This window comes from Mus caroli, chromosome 2 (genome assembly GCF_900094665.2).
Source record: "Mus caroli chromosome 2, CAROLI_EIJ_v1.1, whole genome shotgun sequence".
Taxonomy (NCBI): domain Eukaryota; kingdom Metazoa; phylum Chordata; class Mammalia; order Rodentia; family Muridae; genus Mus; species Mus caroli.
In genome coordinates, this window is record NC_034571.1 from 18,394,083 (window position 1) to 18,415,604 (window position 21,522).

Here is a 21,522-nt window from a genome sequence, read left to right on the forward strand (position 1 = left end):
GAGGGGAGGGGGAGGGGGAGGGAGAGGGAGAGAAGAGGGAGAGGGAGAAAGAAGAAGACAAAGAGAAAGGGAAGAGGAGGGAGAGTGAGAGGGAGAGGTAAAGGAACAAAGGAGTAAGAGAGAATAAGAGTGAGAGTGTGGTGGGGGCTGAGCACCCCTTTTTGTGGTCTTCACTGTTGCTAAGTAACTGGGGAGGAGTTTAGCCTGAAGGTCAGAAGCTTGGGCCATTTCTTAAGTGACTACTGACCATGCTTCTCTTGTGGGGGCTATGGGAAGTGATATCTTAGGCAGGGGCTGGAGTTCCAGGAGCAGGAGGGAATGCCTACCATGTCATGTAGATGGATTATGATCATCGGGGTTCAGACCTCAGGTCGACTGGAGACCAGCCTGCAATTCCCCACATTAATTAATCAATATGAAACAATATTAACCATAGAAATTAAGCCCTACATACAAAGAATTATTGAATTTGTTAATTTTAATCTGCTCATAAAGAAGAAATTAAATGTCTTCTAACTCTGGGGAATATTTGGTTAGTTGAACACTTTCTATTATATTGGTGAAAACATTGGATAATTTCCTGCCAACGTATGCATGCCATGTAGGACCTCTAATCAAATATAGGTGGAACTGTGCCTTTTCTCTCCAGGGACAGAAACCTTTGAGATGCTTCCATTAATTGGAAAAACAATCATCTTTGATAACTTTCCTGATCCTTCTGATACATGGGAGATCACTGAAACCATCGGCAAAGGAACTTATGGGAAGGTTTTCAAAGTCCTGAATAAGAAAAGTGGCCAGAAAGCAGCAGTCAAAATTTTGGATCCAATCCATGTGAGTCACTTTGAGGGTTTTTAAAAGAGTGTGTTCATTTACTTGTGTGTTTGTGTATATGACTATGCCTGTTCATATGTCGAGGTGCATGTGTAGGCAAATGTGTATGTAGGTGCCTATGGTGCTTATGAAGGCCAGAAGGCCACTTCAGTTGTTATTCCTCAACCTACATTTACATTGATTTTTAGGGAGGAAAATTTCTCCCTGCCTGGAACTCACTAGTTAGGCTCACCTGGCTTACCAGGGATTTGCCTGACTCTGCCAACCCACCTAGCTTTCTTAGTTCTGGGTTTACAAGCATGTACCACCACATTCAGAATTTTTTACCTGGGACTAGGTGTAGCAGGGAATGAACTTGGATTTCCTGCTTATAAAATAAGAATTTTACAATTGAGATATCACCTCAGCACCTAGCTTTTGTTTTTCAAATCTCTACTTTATTTTTCTCTGTATTAAACACTTTAAAAGTCTGAAAGCATCATTGTGAAATAAGAAGCAATCAGAAAAATAAGCAGAAGGTAAATTATTTGTTCCTCCTCTTTATTATGCGTCTTGCACATCTAACAAAGTACCATTAGTACCTAAACAAATGTATCAGCACATAAATGCAGCTCTCCACAGTAAAGCACTTTATTGAATTGAGTTGATTGAATAGCACTTTATTCTTTTTGTTTTGTTTTGTTTTAAATATGTCATTGAAACAAACTCTCGGGTCTAGAAGTTCTCCTGAAAATCTGGTTATAGTAACCTGAGTGCCATTTTTACCATAGTCACTTGAGCTTTGAATAGTATTCCTCTTAAGCCAAACTGGAGAGGATTTTAAAAAGTGTTCAATTGAACAATGACCTCAGCTGATACACCAGCATGCATCTGGGAAAGCTCACAGGCTCTACCTCTGAATGAAGAGCTTCAAGTCATTATTGACCTCTGAGAGAGGGGAATCAGAGCCCCCTGTTAGTTCAGTTCCAAGTGGTCAGTCCGCAATTGACAGAAATAGCACTAAATGTACTGTGTGTGTGTGTGTGTGTGTGTGTGTGTGTGTGTGTGTGTGTGTGTGTGTGTGTGAACTCATTAATTTGAGAGGGAGTAGGACAGATACATGAGGTGAAGGTGGAGGTGGGAGGGAGAGGGGTAGAAATTATATATATGTATATATATATATATATATATATATATATATATATATATATACACATATATATCTTATGTGTGTATTTATACAGTACTTATGTGTGAAATTCCAAATATTAAAAAATATGTATTTAAAAATATTTTGAATTTTATTCAGAGAAGGGAATTTTGACATTTGTCTATATGTTTCCAGAGTAGAAATGGTGTTGGTTGGTTTATTAAGGTGAAGTTTCTCATTGAAGAACTGAGCTTCCTGTACAACCCTGCTGTTTTCTCAAGTCACCAGCAGGGGTTTTCTACACTGAACTGTACCCAACAAGAGTTTGTGACTATCACAGCCCCCTAGAAATAACTAAGTTTCAAATAACAGGCAAGTGAGCCAAATGAGGTCAGAATCATATACTCCCCAAGTTCTACTGAGGGCACGTTTGTTAAGAGACCTTTGCATGCATTGTGGAAGTACACCATGGTAGAAATGATAAAGGACACTGCAGTTCTGAGACCTTGACATGGCTTGTCCACTAACAAAGGCTACTAAAACTACCTGATTTTTTATTCATCTTAAGGGTGATTATTCTTGAATTATTTATTTGTGCTAAAACCATTATAACTGCAGTATTCTATGCTATTTTAAGCAGATGATTGGGGGAAAGAAGCTTTAATTTTTTTCATAATAATCAGAAATTCAAGTTTATTTTTATCTATACAGTGAATTCTTGGTTACCCTGAGCTACATAAAACCCCAAAAACAAAGCGAATAAATGAACAATGCAGTCCTATGTTCTTTGTTAAACTATTCAAAATGAGGTATTTTACATTAATTTTCTTTTTTATTAGACATTTTCTTTATTTACATTTCAAATGTTATCCCCTTTCCTAGTTTCCCTCTGAAAAATCCCCTATCCCCTATCCCCTCTCCCCCTCCCCTTGTTCGCTAACCCACCCATTCCTGCTTCATGACCCTGGCATTCCCCTATACTGAGATATAGAACCTTCACAGGACCAAGGGTCTCTCTTCCCATTGAGGACCAACTAGGCCATCCTCTGCTACATATGAAGCTAGAGCCATGAGTACCACCACGTGTTTTCTTTGATTGGTGGTTTAGTCCTAGGGAGCTCTGGGGGTACTGCTTAGTTCATATTGTTGTGCCTCCTATGAGGCTGCAAACCCCTTCAGCTCCTTGGGTACTTTCTTTAGCTCCTTCATTGGGGACCTTGTGCTCTGTCCAATGGATGGCTGTGAGCATCCACTTCTTTATTTGTCAGGCACTGACAGAGCTTCTCAGGAGACAGCTATATCAGGCTCCTGTCAGCAAACTCTTGTTGGCATCCTCAATTTGAGCAGAGACTGAAGGAATGACCATCCAAAGACTGCCCCACCTGGGAATCCATCCAATAAACAATCACCAAACCCAGACACAATTGTGAAAGCTTTATTTTAAAGTAGGAAATCTGACAGAGTGAAAGGGTAGAATAGGCTATGTAAATTGCAGGCTCTGTTGATTTGCATATACACAGTTCCTGGTTGGGACTTTTGCCATTCATGTGAAGGAAAGAGACACAGTTTTGCTCTGCCAATGGCTCAACATTTTTTTTTCCTTCAGATATCTTGGTGTTAGGGTTGAAGATTTGGAACAACAACAGAAAAACACTTCAGACCAACCACAACATACACCCCAAATGAATGCCTTTCCCATTCCCTTCCTTATGAGCAAGAACAAGTAACTTATGATACACAATCTTTCCTCTTCCACAGCCTTACGTGTGTATGATGCTCTTACAATACTCGAAAATCAAGGCCTTTAAATAAGCTTAAGAGAGAAGAGGAAGGAGGGCTGGGAAGAAAGGGAAAGAGAGACAGAGACAAAGCCAGAGACAAAGAGAGGGAGACAGAGAAATAAAGGAAGTGCATAGAGCTCAGAGGAACACCTCTAATCTTATAGGCATATTTTCCATTTCCTGTTTCCACATTGGTCTAGAGTTAGGCAAAATGGGCTGGCCAGCAAGTTTCCAACTCCCTGTCTCTACACCCCAGTGCTAGATTACAAGTGCACACAACCATGCCCTTCATTTTTACTGAGTTCTCAGCATCAGAATCAGACATCCAGGCTTGTGAATAAAGTACTTTATTAACTGAGCCATCTTTCCAGCTTTCCACTGTGTTTTAATGAAAGATTAACAACTATAGTAATTAATTTGTTATTTTGCTGGATTTATTTTCATAGAACATATGCAGTTTCCTAAAAATTATTTATTCTCCATTCATCATGTTACAAGTTAAATAAAAATAAAGCATAGCCAAGGAATTCCATCTAAAGAAATTGAAATAGACATGCACTTTTAAAATAAATATAAGAATCTATTTTTGAAGATGAAGACACCTTATTATTTTGTGTATTTATCAAAAAGTTGAGTTTTGATCCTCTGCAAGGAAAGAAAGACGAGTATTACCATACCAGAATATGGTAGGCTTATAGACCTATGTTTTTCCTGAAAATCTCTGAGTCTAACTTTTTGGAACTTACATTTTCTTTATGCTGCTGTGATTTTGGAGCGAAACAACAAGCCATTAATTATGCTTATTAGAACAGTACCACTAAGATGCTCTCTTATTGTCTGTAAGTTGCTCCATATACACATGGTGTTCTAGAAACATCCCCAAGGGGCTTTCCAGCTTTTTATTCAAATATCTACTCAGTCTGCTCCTGGTGCATAGCTGTTAAAACTTAACCTTGTATTATATCATATAATTTAACACTGTTTCAGTGTTTTAAGTAGAAATTGATGAGCCTGTATAACAGATTTTTGATAACTTCCAAATATACCGTGTTCTGAACCAAATAAACTAATTTTTTAGTCTTATTTTTAAATCAATGTCTTTGGCATTGCAATTAAATCACTAATACAGTACAGATAAAATCACATGGAATAGTTCTCCATTTGCATGCAAGGATTGCCTTTTATGTCTTCCTTTTAAAATTTGGTTAAATTAATACGAGACTGAGATGCATTGAATTAGTACAAAAAATGATGTAATAAGAGATTTCAATACCGTGTTACAAAATGCAGTCGCAACAACTATCACCTTGTTTTAATGAAGTTAGAATAATATTAATATCCTAATATTATTTTATTGGCATACTATCTGTTTTTTCATGGTTGTCTTGTTATGACCTGCTCTAACCTAGGATATCGACGAAGAGATTGAAGCAGAGTATAACATCTTAAGAACCCTTTCTGACCACCCGAATGTGGTCAGATTCTACGGGATTTACTTTAAGAAGGACAAGATAAATGGAGATAAGCTATGGCTGGTCCTGGAGGTGAGCGCTCAGCATTGCCTGGGTAACGGAGATTTGTATTGGGATCTTGGAATGACTTTTTGTTTATGTCATATCTTCAGCATGCAAAACCTGTGTTTAGTGTATTCCTTGCTGCTGATGTCCCCAGTATAATAGTGAACCAGTTTGGGCATTGACTTCTTAGACAAATCAGGAAATTTAAAGTCTACAAAGACCACCAAAGGTTAAAAGAAAATCAGTCCATGATAAAAGACTAAAGAAATTAAGGCGATTTTGTCATCAGAAAGAAAAGTTACATCATAACATGTATTTTTAAACATATTTGGCCAGGTGGGAGTGACATGCACCTTTAATCCCACCACCTGGGATTCAGAGACAGGTGAAATTCTATGAGATCGAGGCCAGCCTTGTCTACAAAGTAAGTTCCAGAACACCAAGGGCTACACAGAGAAACCCTGTCTCAAAAAACCAAAACTAACTAGCTAAATAAGTAAATAAGTATTTAGTTAATACATGAACTGAAGTTCTCTGCTGGGAATAGGGAATAAGAGAATATTAATCCTAAGTAAACCTTCTTTTTTTTTTTTTTTGGTTTTTTGAGACAGAGTTTCTCTGTGTAGCCTTGCCTGTCCTGAAATTCACTTTGTAAACCAGGCTGGCCTTGAACTCAGAAATCTGCCTGCCTCTGCCTCCCAAGTGCTGGGAAACCTTCTTAAAAATAGTTGTGCTCTTATTTGATCTTTATTGAAAGCTAATGAGTTATAGAACTAAATATCTACTTTTATGGAGAAGAAAAATTGTCACAAATGGTTTTCTGAATAAATTTCTATGGGCAGCAGTGAATTGCTCCTTAGAATATAGAGTATGGTTTCCTATATAGGTCAGTCTCTTCTGAGTCAGGTTACTGAGAGCCCACTCCTCCCTAAGGTCACTGACTGCCAGTTCTACAATTCAAGTTTTGATTATTCAGGTAATCATTAATTCAAACAAAAACTCTAAGGACTTTTAAATGATGCTTTTTGGCCAGCTGAATGGCTCAGAAAATGAAGGTGCTTCCACCAAGCCTAATGATGCCTGCATTTGGTAACTGGAACCCACATGGTGGAGAGAGAAACAAGTCCTGAAAAGCATCCTCTGACCGCAGCCTTTATTTGACTAAGTAACAGCATAATCTTTTCTGTGTCAATTGCTGAGTATTCGACTGTTTCTTGTGAACATCTATTTGTTTTCTTGGGGTAGCTGATCTTTCTGCCTCTATAATAAAAAAGTACCACAGACTAGAAGTTTATAAAGAAGAAAAACAGTGCAGCATAATGAGACCCTATCTTCAATACAAAAACTGAAATGAAAACCAGGCACATGAACAACACACAACAGCAAAAGCAGGGAATCCAAAGAGCTGGTAATAAATAATATCAAAATGTCCACCTACTGAGACCACTTTGTCTTGTATAGTTCTGGACCCTTGATGTTTTGTAATGCTGTGCTGAGAAAACTGGTTGAGCCTCTCTAGTCTTAGTGGTACAGTGTAAATATCATTAAGATCTACCATTAGCCTTGAGACCTTGTGTGCCTAAGTCTAGAGATCTGCCTGCATATGGTCTCTGATATTCTTCTGCTGGTTCCCTGGATGGAGCTTATTCCTGCATCCGTGGTCTCTTAGTTAGGGTTTATTGCTGTGAAAAGATACAATGATCAAGGCAACTCTTATAAAAGAAAATATTTATTTGGGACTGCCTTACAGTTTCAGAGGTTCAGTCCATTATCATCATGGCAGGAAACATGGCAGCATGAAGGCAGACATGGTGCTAAAGGAGCTGAGAGTTCTACATCTTAATCCATAGGCAGCAAAAGAGGATTGTCTTCCATAGGCAGCCAGGATCACACTGGCTAGTCTTAATAATATATATGAGACCTCAAAGTCCTGCCTCCACAGTGACATACTTATTCCAACAAGGCTACACCGTCTCCAATAAGTTCATAGCTCCAGATACTGCCACTTCCCATGGGCCAAGTATATTCAAACCACCAGAGCCTCCTCTTTTCAACTTTACTTCCCTACACTGCCTATCATATAATAGTATGAGCATCACTCCTGTTAACCACTCTAATGATGACATTGATTTCTGCTGCTTGTTTCTAACATAACAGGAGAGGCACACTCTTACCTCTGTGTGTGATGTACATCCGGGCAGGCTACTGGATGCTGATAGCTTGTATGGTGGATGAGAGGGTGTTCAATCTTATGATTGGATGCTTCCAGATGACTCTTTGTTTTCTGACTCTTCCCTTCTGCAGGGGTCTTTCCTCTGTACTGTGTGGGGTTAATCTGTTCTGGCAAGCACGAAATGAACTTCCATGAGCTCTCCAGTCTGTAGCTTTCTCAGCTTAGCTACATCAGTTCTGGCGTGGGGATGTGATTCCATATGTAAGACTTGGAATCTCTGGGCCATAACTATCCCATTATCTGTTTTCTTTATCTTAGACTTCTTTATTCCTCTATGAGCATTTAAATAGATATTCATGAGAAAGAGGAAATGAACCTGTCTCTCACCTGCAACATTTAATTGTATTATAGAATATACAATTATATATTATATAATATATTCAAAATATAAATTCAAATTTATATTCAAAATATAAAATAATATTTTGAGAAGCAGTTCATATTCTGAAGATGTATATTTTGTTATATGACATTTATAAAATTTAAATCACTGCTCCTTAGTTTTAGAAAATTTATTATTTCAAAGCTGCTTTTTATTTTTCTACTACAAGATAGCGTCATATCTTAAATTACATACTAAACAAAGCTAAACTTTCATTCATGTAAATTTAAATCCAAGTAATAGAATGGAAATTGTGAACTTAAATCTTATTTTCTTAACATTAGTGAAGAATTTTAGAGTCTTTCCTTCAGTTTTGCATTTATATACCTGAGCTGTTATGCTGTGTGAGTCTTGAATGCAATTTTGCATACACATCAAATAATTTCAATATGTGTTTAGCTTAAAAAAAAGATTGGCTGTGAAATAGAGATGTGGGTCCTCTGGCTGATAGGGATCTGAATAGACAAGGAAACAATTTATGCCGTTTTGCCTGGACTTCAAAATAAGATCAGTTCTTGCCTTTTAGCCTGTCAAACTTCTATTCTGATTGTACTGGTGTTTGTTAAAAAAAAGTCTTGAAACTAGGGTTTATTTGAATTTAATTGTAGACTGTCAATGGTAGTTAAGTGTCGGCTTTTTTTGATTTTGTTTTTTGCTTTTTGTTGAGGTTATTGTTAGGTTTTGTTTTGTTTTCTTTTCTTTTGAGAAAAGGTGAAATGATTGACCAAAATAGTTTTAGTGGATTAAACTGACAAAAAGTGCCATTCTGGCATAATGAATTAATAGGGACTTGGGTGGGGGGCAGGGGGAGGCAGTGCTCTGCGAACTTTGTCCATGTGCTTCACTATATGGAAATGTTGAACATTTCCCTACATGGCTTGAGAGAAGATGACAATGCCATTTTATAAACTAGCATGATGTCTACTCTGCATTGTCAACTGACTGGATTAGGCATCCCTTGAAAAACACTGCAGTGGGTCTCTATGAGAGTGTCCAGGCACAAGTAACTAAGGAGAGTCCTGCCTTCAAGGTGGCTGGCACTATCCAAGTCCTGGGTCACAGAGTGAATTAAAAGATCAGCCAGGGTAACACCAGCATCCATCCCTCTCTGCTTCCTGGCTGAAGATGCAGTGTGATCACCTGCCTCAAGGGCTTCCTTGCCCCATGGACCCCTAGCTTGTGAGATCAAATAAGTCCCTTCCCCCTTAAGCTGCTTTTTGTTGGATATTTTACTACAATAATGAAAAAAGAAAATAGTATAGATTTCAAGAATCTGATCTACATGAACTAACAAAGTTGGGGTGGGCATAAAGAAAGTGAGAAGTTGGTAAACTGGATATAATTATTATAATTTGAATATGTCAATTATACTAATTACACATACTCAGAAGTGACTAGAAATACAATTACCTTATTTGTAAGTGTGAATGGTGCAGGTGCTACTAGAGGCACATTTTACAAAATTAGCTGTGGCATAAATTCTTTGTGCTCCCCAAATGACTGTTAATTATACCTCTTATCATAATAAAGCCCAAATAAATTATTTTACATGAATATATCCAAAGACTAGGCAAAGAGGGGTGATGTTATTCAAAGAATCATGCTAATAACACTCTGCTTTTAATGTGAGTCCCTACAAATAAGGTATGTGCTGGAGGGGTTCATCTGAGCTGTGAATGACAGGCTTCAGGATCCATCAGCCTTCCAGGTGGAAGGCCATGCTAGCTTAGGCAAATGCCTGTAGTGGCTTCTAACTCTTTTCATTTAAGTTTTAATCCAGAACTGAGATTGTTGGAATAGAAATTCCCCATAACATACCAGGGAAATCTATTTTTTACTCTGTGTGTGTGTGTGTGTGTGTGTGTGTTTAAATTATCTTTTCAAGTTGATCATTCTTTCTTTTATTTTCATCGATTCTGTTATCCCACAAATGTCTGAAAATGACAATGAACCAGACTGTTTTTAGGAACCACTTCCATGGACTGATCTATAATATTATAATATATATTATATAATATATAATATTATAATATATATTACGTAATATATATTATAATCTAATATAATCTATAAATGAACACATTTGCAGTCTAAAGTTTCCACAAGTTAATGAAAGCAGCCATTGCTTCTTGATTCCACTTAGACAAAACCAGTTCTTAAAAAGACAAGGGAGTCAGTTTGTCTGTTGTCTATGGAACACCTGTGGAGGTTTGTATTGTCACAGTAGGGTCTATTATTTGTAATGATGCGCATATACAAGCAGGTTAGGTTTCTGAATATTCTTATCCTCCAAACCTGGAGAACAAAACAACAGAGCTATATTGACTTAAAACATTGCCACCAATCCTGTGCTGCTGCTAAGCACAAAAGACCTGAGATTTTCCTGTAATTTCTGCTCCTTGGCTGAATGAACAACCACATTTTAACTACAGAGGAAACCCAGACTCTGAAGCCATTTGCTCAGTGTGCCTTCAGCCATAATAAAGCCAAAATTCAGAATAGCACATCCTTCTGTTAAAAGAGCCTTACTGGCCTAATGCATCTCTGTACTAATTGCTCTCTCCATGGCGGTGCTACAAAATGTGTCCTGGTCTTTATCTCAATCGTCCCTAATTTGTTCATTTGTAATAATGACACTGCTTTCTTTCATGGCCTTCCAAGTACAGAAATTTTCCTCTTTGAAATTATATCCCTTTCAGGAGATCAAAGACTGTCAATTACAGGTAGTGTGTGAAAGCACAAAAAATTCAGTAAATAGTAACAAAGCCTATCAAATATACATTGTAGGTCACAGAAGTGGTCTTCATACATCATACATCAGGCATTATTGGTTATTCTGGATTTTCTTATACTTACATCTAAAAGTAATATAAGGTCGGCCATAAGAAGAAAAAACAGGAAGATAAAGACAACACAATGAATGAGAGTTTTCTATTTGTTCAGTATTAACACATTAGTATTATGTACCTAGGAGGGGTTGCAAAGCCAGAGCAATCTTTCTGCTGCGTCAGGAAGCAGGGCAGGTGTGGACACTGGCTCCTGCCTTTCTCTGGTAGCCTAATATTTTTCCTTCTTCTCTGTGCTCACAATTGCAGTGGAACTGCAGACTGACAGCATGATTTCTTTCATGTTCTCAGAGCAGAAAAACCGTTCCCAGCTCTCATCTAAAAGGCTGTTATTTCATGTGTCTGCAACAGAATAGATAGCGGTTACCTGGAGTCGCTTCATTTATGGTTTTGTTTAAAGGGTAGATGGGCATACAGTCTAAGTGTCCTCCTTTATGCTGTTTGTCCCAGAAATGCATAAATAATATACATAAGTCTCACTGTCCTTCTTGCCTACCATATACATCAGAGCTTGCCAAAGTCACTGTTGTTTATATAGGAGTGCCAGGATATAATGTTGCTGTAGGGACTGTGTTGCTAATCGATAGATTAATAGGTTCTCTTTATGTACATTAAAGTATTTCATCTGCTAAATTATTTTCCTTTGTTATAGGTTTTTACTTATCAAGTATTTCCCCAAGACTTTTAAAACATCTTAGAATGAGAGAATTATTTTTTATTTGGATTTAGTGGTTAGAGTTTCCAAAATATATCCCAAATGAATCAGTTGTCAATGTTACCCTTAAACCATTGGTTTCATACTAGAATGCTCACATGACATGTCACACAGTACGTGAGCACACACTAGGGAATGCCTGTTAGGTGGTGTCTGCTTTCATAATTGTTTAATCATGTATTTGGCATCTAGAATTTAATATATAAATACATTTTATTGAAATATATCACACTTTGTGCAGACCCTGTCTACACCATAGGAAGAGCTGACCTGTTACTGTGCACACATGTGCATCCGTGTAGAAACCTTTATAGAATTTATATCTGGTCAGTTTGTTTCTTGAACTCACCTCTTACTTTGCACTAGCCATAGTGGCAGGCTCTCAGTATGGGATCAAAATGAACTTATATTAGAGGTGATTATTGTAGTGATTTAAAGCTAAATTAGTTATTGTTGCTTGTGATACAAAGAGTATAAATAGGCATATTAATAGAGAATAAAAGAGAAGGCTTTTGACAAGGAGAGACAAAGGGGGACTGGCTTCTTATCTTGCTGACAGAAAAGAGATATGGTTGCAGGAGCTTTCTTTTCTGTAGTATCCTCCAGTCTTCCTGATTATAAGTGTGGACTGCTTGTACCGATGAAGGAGAAAATTCATGAATGAAATTTGGAAGCTATTTTATTTATTTATTTTGAGACAGGATGTTCTCTCTGTTATGTAGCCCTGGCTCACCTGGAACTTACTATGTTGACCAGGCTGGCCTTTTCCCATCTCTGCCTTCCAAATGCTGGGATTAAAGGTATGTGCCACCATGCCCAGGTTGAAGTTATTCTTGCATACTCAGATGACTCTTATCTAAGGATAAGAGGCTAGAAAGCACTCTTCCAGGTTCTCCACTTGGCAGAGACATGAGTGGAAATCTCTGACTTCTGATATCTGCTGCTTCTGGCCATAACAATGTTTTTGTCAGCACATAATCCTCACATACACAGATAGAACACTGCACAAAAATACAGCATCTTTCAAACAGCGGGAAAGTGCTGAGCATTATAAAGCTCACCTTTATTCTTAGAGGCAGGCCTATAAGCATCACTTAGGAGATGTTTGAGATTTGGATATCCCTCCATAATCTCACCAAATGAAACTAGTCTCCACCTGGTAGTGATATTTAGGGAAGTTTTGAACCTTTAAGTCTGGTTCTCAACCTTTCTGGTATTGAGACTCTTTACGGTAGTTCCTTATGTTGTAATGACCCCAACTATAAAATTCTTTTTGTTGTTACTTCACAACTGTAATTTTGCTACTGTTATGAAATTATAGTGTTCATATATCTGATAAGAAAGATATCTGATGTATGGATGTCTTGCCCTCCAATGGGCTGAGAACCTCTGTTGTAATACATAGATCTTTGCTGGCAGATGCAAGCTACAAAGTCAGGTGGTGATAGGGAACCAGGGTACTGCAGAATTATGGCTCATCCCTACCTCTTCTCCAGATGAACTTCTTGTGGTACCATGTGAGAAGCTGTGCTACCCACCATACCTTTCTTTCTAGAGTGAACATGCTCTCTTGAGCCATAAGCCTAAATGAACCCCCCCCCGAAGTTGTTTCTGTCACATATTTGATCACTGTGATTAGAAAAGCAGCCAATGCTGAGATCAAAGCAATTCCACCTATCTGAGAAGACTGGAAGGGTGCCCGTGGTTAGAAGAAAGAGAGGAGGCCATGCAGTAAGTTTCCTCCGAAAGGGGGAGAGTGTGTATGTAATTACATACATCTGAGGAAGGTTTGGGACTAGAACAGAATGTGCAGGTGTTGGGCAGAGAACAAAGCAGAGGAGGGATTGCTGCAATGCTGCAGGGTGCGCAGGATACCTGAAACATTTACTAGGGACCCAGAAATGTTGCAAGTTAGAGGGAAGGTTAAGCTAGCCCTATGAGAAGAGCTTCCTAGAAGGCTTTAATTAATCTATGAGTTAATTAACTGCCTTCCAGAATGAAATTCGTTGTTCATTCATGTGAGACAGTAAAACCCAGAAATTCAATAACATAACGTTAACAGTAGCCAGTTCCAGTATTAAATTCTATATATAAATATATAAATATTTACATTATACATATACATATTATAAATGTGCACTTATACATTATACATACATGTGTAAATATACAAATATATGCATATATACATACACAGTTGTCTACCCTGAATTATACTGAGATTTATCCTAGCCAAAATGCCAAAAACTGATACTGAAGAGAATTGTGAGCAGAGCAGAAAAGGAGTCTGATGCTTCCTAGAATTCTCTGGAATGACATCTGTGATGTCCTCAGTGAAAAATTATGTCATCTTGTAATTCAAGACCCAGCTAAAATATTCATAAATTATGGTTAAAATAAAAACAAGCAATGTGGTGGTTTGAATGAAAATTACCCCTGTAGGCCCACAGGGATTAGCGCTATTAGAAGGCGTGACCTTGTCAGAGTGAGACCTTGGAGGAAGTGTGTCATAGGGGTGGGTTTTGAGATTTCAGATGCTCAAGCCAGGCTCAGTGTCATTCTCTCTTCCTGTTGCCTGGTGATCCTGATGTAGAATTCTCAGCTACCTCTCCAGCACTGTCTCTGCCTATGGGTTACCATCCTTCCTGCCATGCTGATAATGGACTAAACCTCTGAACTCTAAGCCAGCCCCAATTAAGAGACTATGAATTTGAAAGAGCACAAACAGGCAGAGGTTCATTGGAGGAAGGAACGGGAAGAAGAAAATAATGTAATTGTAATAAAAAATTTTAGTTCGGTTTTAGTATTCCCTGTTTGGCATTAACATGAAAACCTTTCTTCCTTTAATGATAGTTTCCCTTAGAATTTGAACACATTTTTTCATACCTGCCTCTGTTTGCCAGGCACATCGTCAGTGTCCTTTTACACACAGTGCTTGTTGCCTTTTTTTTTTTATGTCTATATAATAGCATTTTCTTATTTCTTCCTTTGTCTCATAGTGTGACTGAAAACTGGACATTTTAGGTAGTCCTTTTTGTAGGAATTCTAAATGCCAGTTCTCTTGGAGGACTTACAGTTTGGACTTGTTAAGTAAATACAACTATTTTACTAAAATGGATTTCTCCTTACATTACTCTTTAGAGACCTGGCTTTGGCATTTTCACAGTTATCTAACAATGACAGTGCTTTCTAACAGGGATTTCTTTCTACCTTCTAGGGTTGGAGAGTGTACACATATATGAATGGGTGCATGCATGTAGGTGTGTGGATCTGTGGGGGCCAGAGACATAAGGTGTTATTCCTTAGGCTCTGTCTGCCATTTTCATTGAAACATGGTTTCTCATGAGTCAGGGACTTTCACCACCTAGGCTAAGGTCAGAAAGCCCCTGGGATCATGCTGGCTCCACCTCCCCAATTTTGGGAGTACTCACATGCGTTACCTTGGCTACCTATACATTAGTTCTGGGAACCAGAGTCAGGTCCCTGTACTTGAAAAGCAAGCACATACCAACTGAGCTATCTCCCAGGCCCTGGCTAGGTCTTTCTTTGATTTTCTATTAAGCCAGTCTGCTTCTGTATGACACCAAGCTATTGAACTCCACCTACTGTCTGCTGATTTCTCTATAGATTTCAGCAATGTCCTGGGGCAGAGAATTGCTTCACAGTTTGATCAGCTAAATGCAGGCACACTTTCTGTGAGTAGTCTTCAAGGACCCCTACAGAGTTCTTAGCTGTTTCTTTGTTGCTGCCTCCTATACTACATGGTCTATAGTTAGCCTGCTGCTCTCACAGAGCTGCTCACCATCTTGCAATTACCAGCATCTCCATTATTTTCAATTTTTTTCTTACATTTGAACATCGCACTCTCTCACAGATAATATCAGGTACACTGAAGAGGAATTTGCAGCTCTCTGTTGTTATGGCAGCCTGTCGGCAAAATCTCTGGTTCACTATTTCAGAGCTGCCAGTGGTACCAGGGATCCGCATCACATGTTCTTGCTTCTTGAGCAGAACTCTGGACTAAGGAAAGAAACTCTATTCTCAACTTTTCTCTTCTGACCTTGTATACTATACTTAATGAACAAGCTGGGAGAGAATTAGCATGATGATCAGCCTGCACACCAGAATTAGGGCTTCCATCCTGTGAACAGGGACAAAGGACAGGAATAGCACAGACTTGGGAGTACATGAGAAACACATGTGGTCTGCATGCTGCTATGTCCCTGTTACTTTAAGTAATTCTCTGTTTTTCTGGTTTTTATTGATGCTTCGCTTAGTAGATAACTGCATCCATGAATTCTTTAAGCTGACTTTTTTTTTGAAACAAGAATCTTTTGAAATATTTTAAAAATAATTGGATTTATTGACTTCTTTTTTGGAAGCTAGCCTTCGACTGACAAAGACAAAGACATTACAAAGAACAAGCCTGACATTCTGTATGCACGGGCATTGTCTGACAGGGATTTGTTCTAAAATACTAGTTTATTTAAATCTTAAAATAAATTTGCTAAAACAAAAATTCTCAGGCCATAATTGCACTTAATAAATTAAAACTGGGGATGGAGGTGGGAAGCAGGAACCATGAAACCGTTGAAATCCAATGTCCATGCTAAGTCCCAAGCTCTCTCAGCTAGTGAGAATAATAGAAATCTCGCCTAATAAAAAGGACCCACCCAACTTAAATATAAGTGAGTGCTTCGCAGCAACATTTAGAAGAAATGTTTATCACTTTTAGGCTTTGGGAAAAGTCAAGCTAAAAACATAAAGAAGTGCTATTTGATATAATATTCATATGGCTGAACTTACAAAGGCTGATGATGCTGGGAACTGATGAGGTTTGGGGGAACTGAACCCTTGCCCATTCATTGCTCATGGCAGTGTAAAATGTTGTGGTCTCTATGAACGTGTTTGGAGAGCTCTTCCCCACATACGCTGATGTAGACGCAAGACTAAAGAAAGACGCACGCATGAGTGTTGGCAGAGCCTTTCTAAAATGAACAGAACAAAACTGAACTAAGCACTAGAAAACAATGGTGCTTCTGTGATTCAGGGCAGAACACGGTCTATTTAAACAGATGACCTCAGAAGACACTGAGAACAAAGCAAAGAAAAAGCAGGAGAAGTAAGAATTTTTAACTCCAGATCTTAATAATCCTGTCTTTAAAGTCTCACTTTCTGTCCCAATAGGGACAGAAATACATTCAGAGAGTCTGTAAAAGCTGCGGGGTTTTATTTTTGTTTTGTTTTGTTTTGTTTTGTTTTGCTTTGCTTTTTCTGTTTGTTTTTTGTTGTTGTTGTTGTTGTTGTTTGGGTTTTTTTTTTTTTTTTGGTTTTTGGAAAAAGCTGCATTTTGAAGGTGCTACAATGTTGCTTACAGAATGACGTCACTTTTTTCCTGGTTGGTTTGGCTCCTGTCAGTGTGTTAGAGAGCTGAGGATGCTCTCAGTTCATGGAACTATGATTTAGGAAAATTATCCCTCAATTTTGTTTGATTAAAGTGTTTCCAGGATCTATTTTCAGATTATGTTGCAAAGCTATATACTTTTGGGGGTGGGAGCTAAAATTTCCTATCATGAAATTTCTTCCAGTCCATCTTGGAAATGTAAAATTGTTTAGGATAAATTTAGCAACATTCACTCTTCTGGGTGCCGTTCATTTTATTTTGATGATCTATCATCTAACTAAAGAATATCTGCAGTTCATTTTATATATTTCCATCTCTTTGTTCATTAAGAGTTGTCATGTTTCACTTTAAAGTTTACCCTGTGTCCTCTACAGGGTTGGCATTTAGACTAGTAGAGGACAATATTTGAGTCATCACGAACTGTCACGGAGAAATCAGAGTTTGGGCCATGACTGTTCTGTTTGGTGACACTTTAAGAGAGTGAGCCACAAAATTATCAATAAAACACTGATTTTTTTTTCCCACAGTCATTTCCATATGTGTGTACATCTTTCCATTTGTTTTCCGTTTTAATGTAACTCTCTACAGTTCATTCAAAAATAAAGTTTTGTGTTCCTCAGGTTAAACCCTCATTGCTTAAAGCTACTGGGAAAATGAATTTCTTGGATGGAAAACACACCATTGAGGTTAGACACATCTGGATGGAAGGAATTATGGAGAGCTTGTATTCCTCCTCATCAAGGTCTAGGTAGAAGTTCCCCTGTGATTCCACAATGGTGACATGACCACAGTGAACTCGTGCACTAATGATGTGCGCGCTGAGATGTCCTGGGTGCACTCTGCAGCCTCTTGACCTCTGACACTAACCAGTTTGGCCTCTATTAGTCAGCATCTACTTCAGAAGGAAGCTTTGATGAAGGCTGAGATAAATCAATCTGTGGGTAGCATTAAATCATTAGTTGTCAGTGTACTTTGTCTGACTAAGAGAATAATAGCAGGTTCTCCCCTAAGGCTTAGTTAGGGCCTGTCTAGTCACAGACTCTGGGCCTTGATTGACAACACCAAGCATGGGCCCCATCATGTGGAATGAGTCTTTAAAGCCAAAGACAGGCATTTCCTCTTCTCTCTCTTCACCATTTCACTGTGTCCAGACTGAGAATGAGGCCGACTGCCAGGACATCCTAGATGAGCTCACTGCATCTGGTGCAAGCGGACAGATTCTGCATGATTTCAGTGTTGCCCTCTCTGCAGTTCTCATTATGATTGGTTGTGTGGTTGGCTGATTGACTGAATTTTATATCCAAATCTCTACTTTCTAAATATGGAATATTTTTATACCATATTATAATATAGTATAAAATATCAATGAAATTAAAAATGAAGGAAATAAAGTTCATGTATTTTCAAGCATACTATTATCTCTAGATAAAATTTAACAATCTGACTTTCATAACTCTATTCTTATCAAATAATGATTTTGATCTTTTTAAACTTTTATCTGGAAAAAAGCAAGTGCCGATGCTTCTTGCATATAGTTTTAACTAATATGACTCCCCAAACTGCATTTTATTGTTTGTAGGAGATGCTAAGTCCTAAAAATTAGATAATAAATAATTATAGATCTTGTATAAAATATTACTGTTTTAATTCTTAGGTAACCCACACTTTCTTTTATGGGATTTAAAAGATAAAATTCAAACAAAAATGTAAATTTGAAGGGTAAAGATTGCTTATTCACTTTAAACTTCTGTGTTCATATTTTCAGACAGTTTGTGTGTTTATGCTTTGGATAAGAAAGTAACCTATTACTTTTCTTGTAACAAAATATAATACTAAAGTAGCTTAAGGAGGGAATGGTTTATTTAAGCTCACAGTTTGAGGAGACAAGATGGGAAAGCATGGTGGCTCGAAGTGAGGTGGCCACTCACGTTGTGTCCACAGTCAGGAAGCAAAAATGAGCTGGTGCCAGCAGCTTCCTCTTTCCCCTCTTTATTTAGTCTAGGATCATCGTCTACAGAAAGGATGATGCCACCTGTCTCAGTCAGGGTTTCTATTCCTGCACAAACATCATGACCAAGAAGCAGTTGGGGAGGAAAGGGTTTATTCGGCTTACACTTCCACACTGCTGTTCATCACCAAAGGAAGTCAGGACTGGAACTCAAGCAGGTCAGAAAGCAGGAGCTGATGCAGAGGCCATGGAGGGATGTTCTTTACTGGCTTGCCTCCCCTGGCTTGCTCAGCCTGCTGTCTTATAGAACCCAAGACTACCAGCCCAGAGATGGCACCACCCACAAGGGGCCTTTCCCCCTTGATCACTAATTGAGAAAATGCCTTACAGTTGGGTCTCATGGAGGCATTTCCTCAACTGAAGCTCCTTCCTCTGTGATAACTCCAGCTGTGTCAAGTTGACACAAAACTAGCCAGTACATCACCCACACTGAGGTCAGCCTCCTCTCAGGTAAATCTATCTGGAAATACCCTCATAGACACACCTATATTTGTTTTCTGTGTGGTTTTATATCTATTCAAGTTGGTAATGAAGTTTAGGACATGATGGGTGTTTGTGGTTAATAATTTCAATATGTAAAGACTGTGACTGTGGTCTCTTGTCTATTATTTTATTGTCTGGAACGAATTGTAATTTTTATGTTGCCCCATTAAGCCTTAAAGCAGAAGATAATGAAATATTTGAGGGGTCATTGGTGACTTCATGGAATTCTTCCATAAATACCAGTCATATCTTCCTTCTCATATACTTGCGTGGCTCAGTTATCTTTGTAAACAGAACAATTCACTTTTCAGCATTGCTTACAACCACATTTTCATGTCTGTCATGGTGGGGATCTGGATCTTGCTCTGCAAGCTTGCTTAGTGGCTCCGGCACAGCCAAGGACAGTGTTCATATTTACCAGTATGAAGAACATATTTGTTTATTTATCACTAAAAATTCTCGTAGTTTAGTTCAAATATGCACACTTGGCTTTAAAAGTTTAGTGAGCTTTAGTATAATCATAGGTAAATGATATAATTTCCATCTTGTGAGGGTCACAAAATATTATCAGTTTGGACAAAAGCTTAATGAGAAAGGAGGCATAAAGAAAAATTTGATTAAAAAAACTAAGCTGCACCATCCAAAGTACAGTATTGAATTTCATGAGACACAGTAGCCACAGTAACAATGTTACAAAATAACCTGGAGGGAATCACTCTTTGCCTGTGATGGCAGACTTCACCCATGTTACCAGCCTCTCTGAGCTGCGTGGGTATTCTCATATGCATCTCCTATCCACATACAATTCACAATACTTGATGTTTGTTATTCCTCTAATTAGGTTGTTGTCATTTATTTTAATCTTGGCACTGCTGGCATTTTGGCCTGAATGATTCTGCATTGTGGAGGGCTATTCTCTGAGCTTTTAGATGGTTGGCATCATTGCTCTCTGTTAGATTCCAGCAGCAATTCCCCAGGCAAAAAGGTATCTCTAAGCATTGTGAGGTATCCATGCGAGGGGATTTGAGAACCACTGGTGTCCTTGTCATTTTTCATCTATTTGAAGACCTGTCTCCATTCTTTGTACATGCTAATAAGTATTTGCAGAATATGAAGAAATAAATTGTGATTCTTAAAAACACATTTATCTTTAATTACTATTATGATGAATTCATATCTGCATGCATCATGTCAAGAATATTTCCTGGGCCAGCTCCTCACTTCACATTGGATATGAATTTTAACTCTGAATGTCTGTTGACAGTGGTTGCTGGGAAAGATGGTAATTTTCTTCCATTGCTCATGCTTCAGAAAATAACCATCCACGCATGCAAATAATTCTAACTACATATAGTAGGACATACACAGAGAGAAGACAGGAAAGGTAAGGGAAGTTATCTGTTGGGAAGAAGGGTTTCAACGAGAGGGATAAGGGATAAGGAGGGTAACAGAAGTGAAAATGATTAAAATTCATTATATCTACGCATAACACCACGAAAGAATAATAATGAGCCAGTTGAAAAAATGAACCAAGAGTAAATTGTTTCTGAGCATACAGTGAAATGTGGTTTAGTTTTTATTGAACTTGGGTTGGGTTTGTATGGCCCTCCGCTGTGTTAGTGCTAGCTGCTGGGTTTTTGCTTACTTGCTTGTTTAATGAACAAATGTGAGATTTCAAGTGGTTTGGAATTTACAGAAAGATTAAGCTAAAAATACAGATCATAATGATAAAGCCCTTTACTCAGATGGCTTCTGCCCTGACATTTTACATTATAGGGGTGTGTTTGTTGCCATTCACAAGCCAATAGTGATACATTACCTAATACCCCAAACTGATAACAATTCAGGCAGCTTTTAAAGATAAAAAGATTTACATTAGCTGGGTGGCATGGATCTGAGGCTGAGCACACAGCTCTAGGCAGATGTGCTTGAGAAGCTACTTGGTACAATAGTGGCCTCCAAGTTTGTGGTCCTGATAGCTTTTGGTCATAGGTGTGCTCCAACAGTACTGCATAATAGTCTTTCTTCTTTACTTTTGGTAGGGTTGACTCCACTTTCATTGAAGAATATTCATATTTCTTTCACAAAAGTTAGCCACAGAGTACGCAACCAGAGAGAGCTACACATTACAAAGAAGAGAAAAAAGAGGTAGAATGGGAGGAGGAGGAGGAGGAGAGGAGGAGAAGGAGG

At 38.3% G+C, this 21,522-nt stretch overlaps 1 protein-coding gene across 1 annotated transcript in view; it reads left to right on the top strand.

The window, feature by feature from the left end:
• Myo3a (myosin IIIA) overlaps nt 1-21,522 on the top strand; it is a 229,092-nt gene that overhangs the window by 13,097 nt on the left and 194,473 nt on the right. The window contains exons 2-3 of the mRNA XM_021155802.1: nt 650-834; nt 5,154-5,288. Of these exons, the coding sequence (XP_021011461.1) occupies nt 650-834; nt 5,154-5,288 (320 nt within the window). The remainder of the gene's footprint in view (nt 1-649; nt 835-5,153; nt 5,289-21,522) is intronic.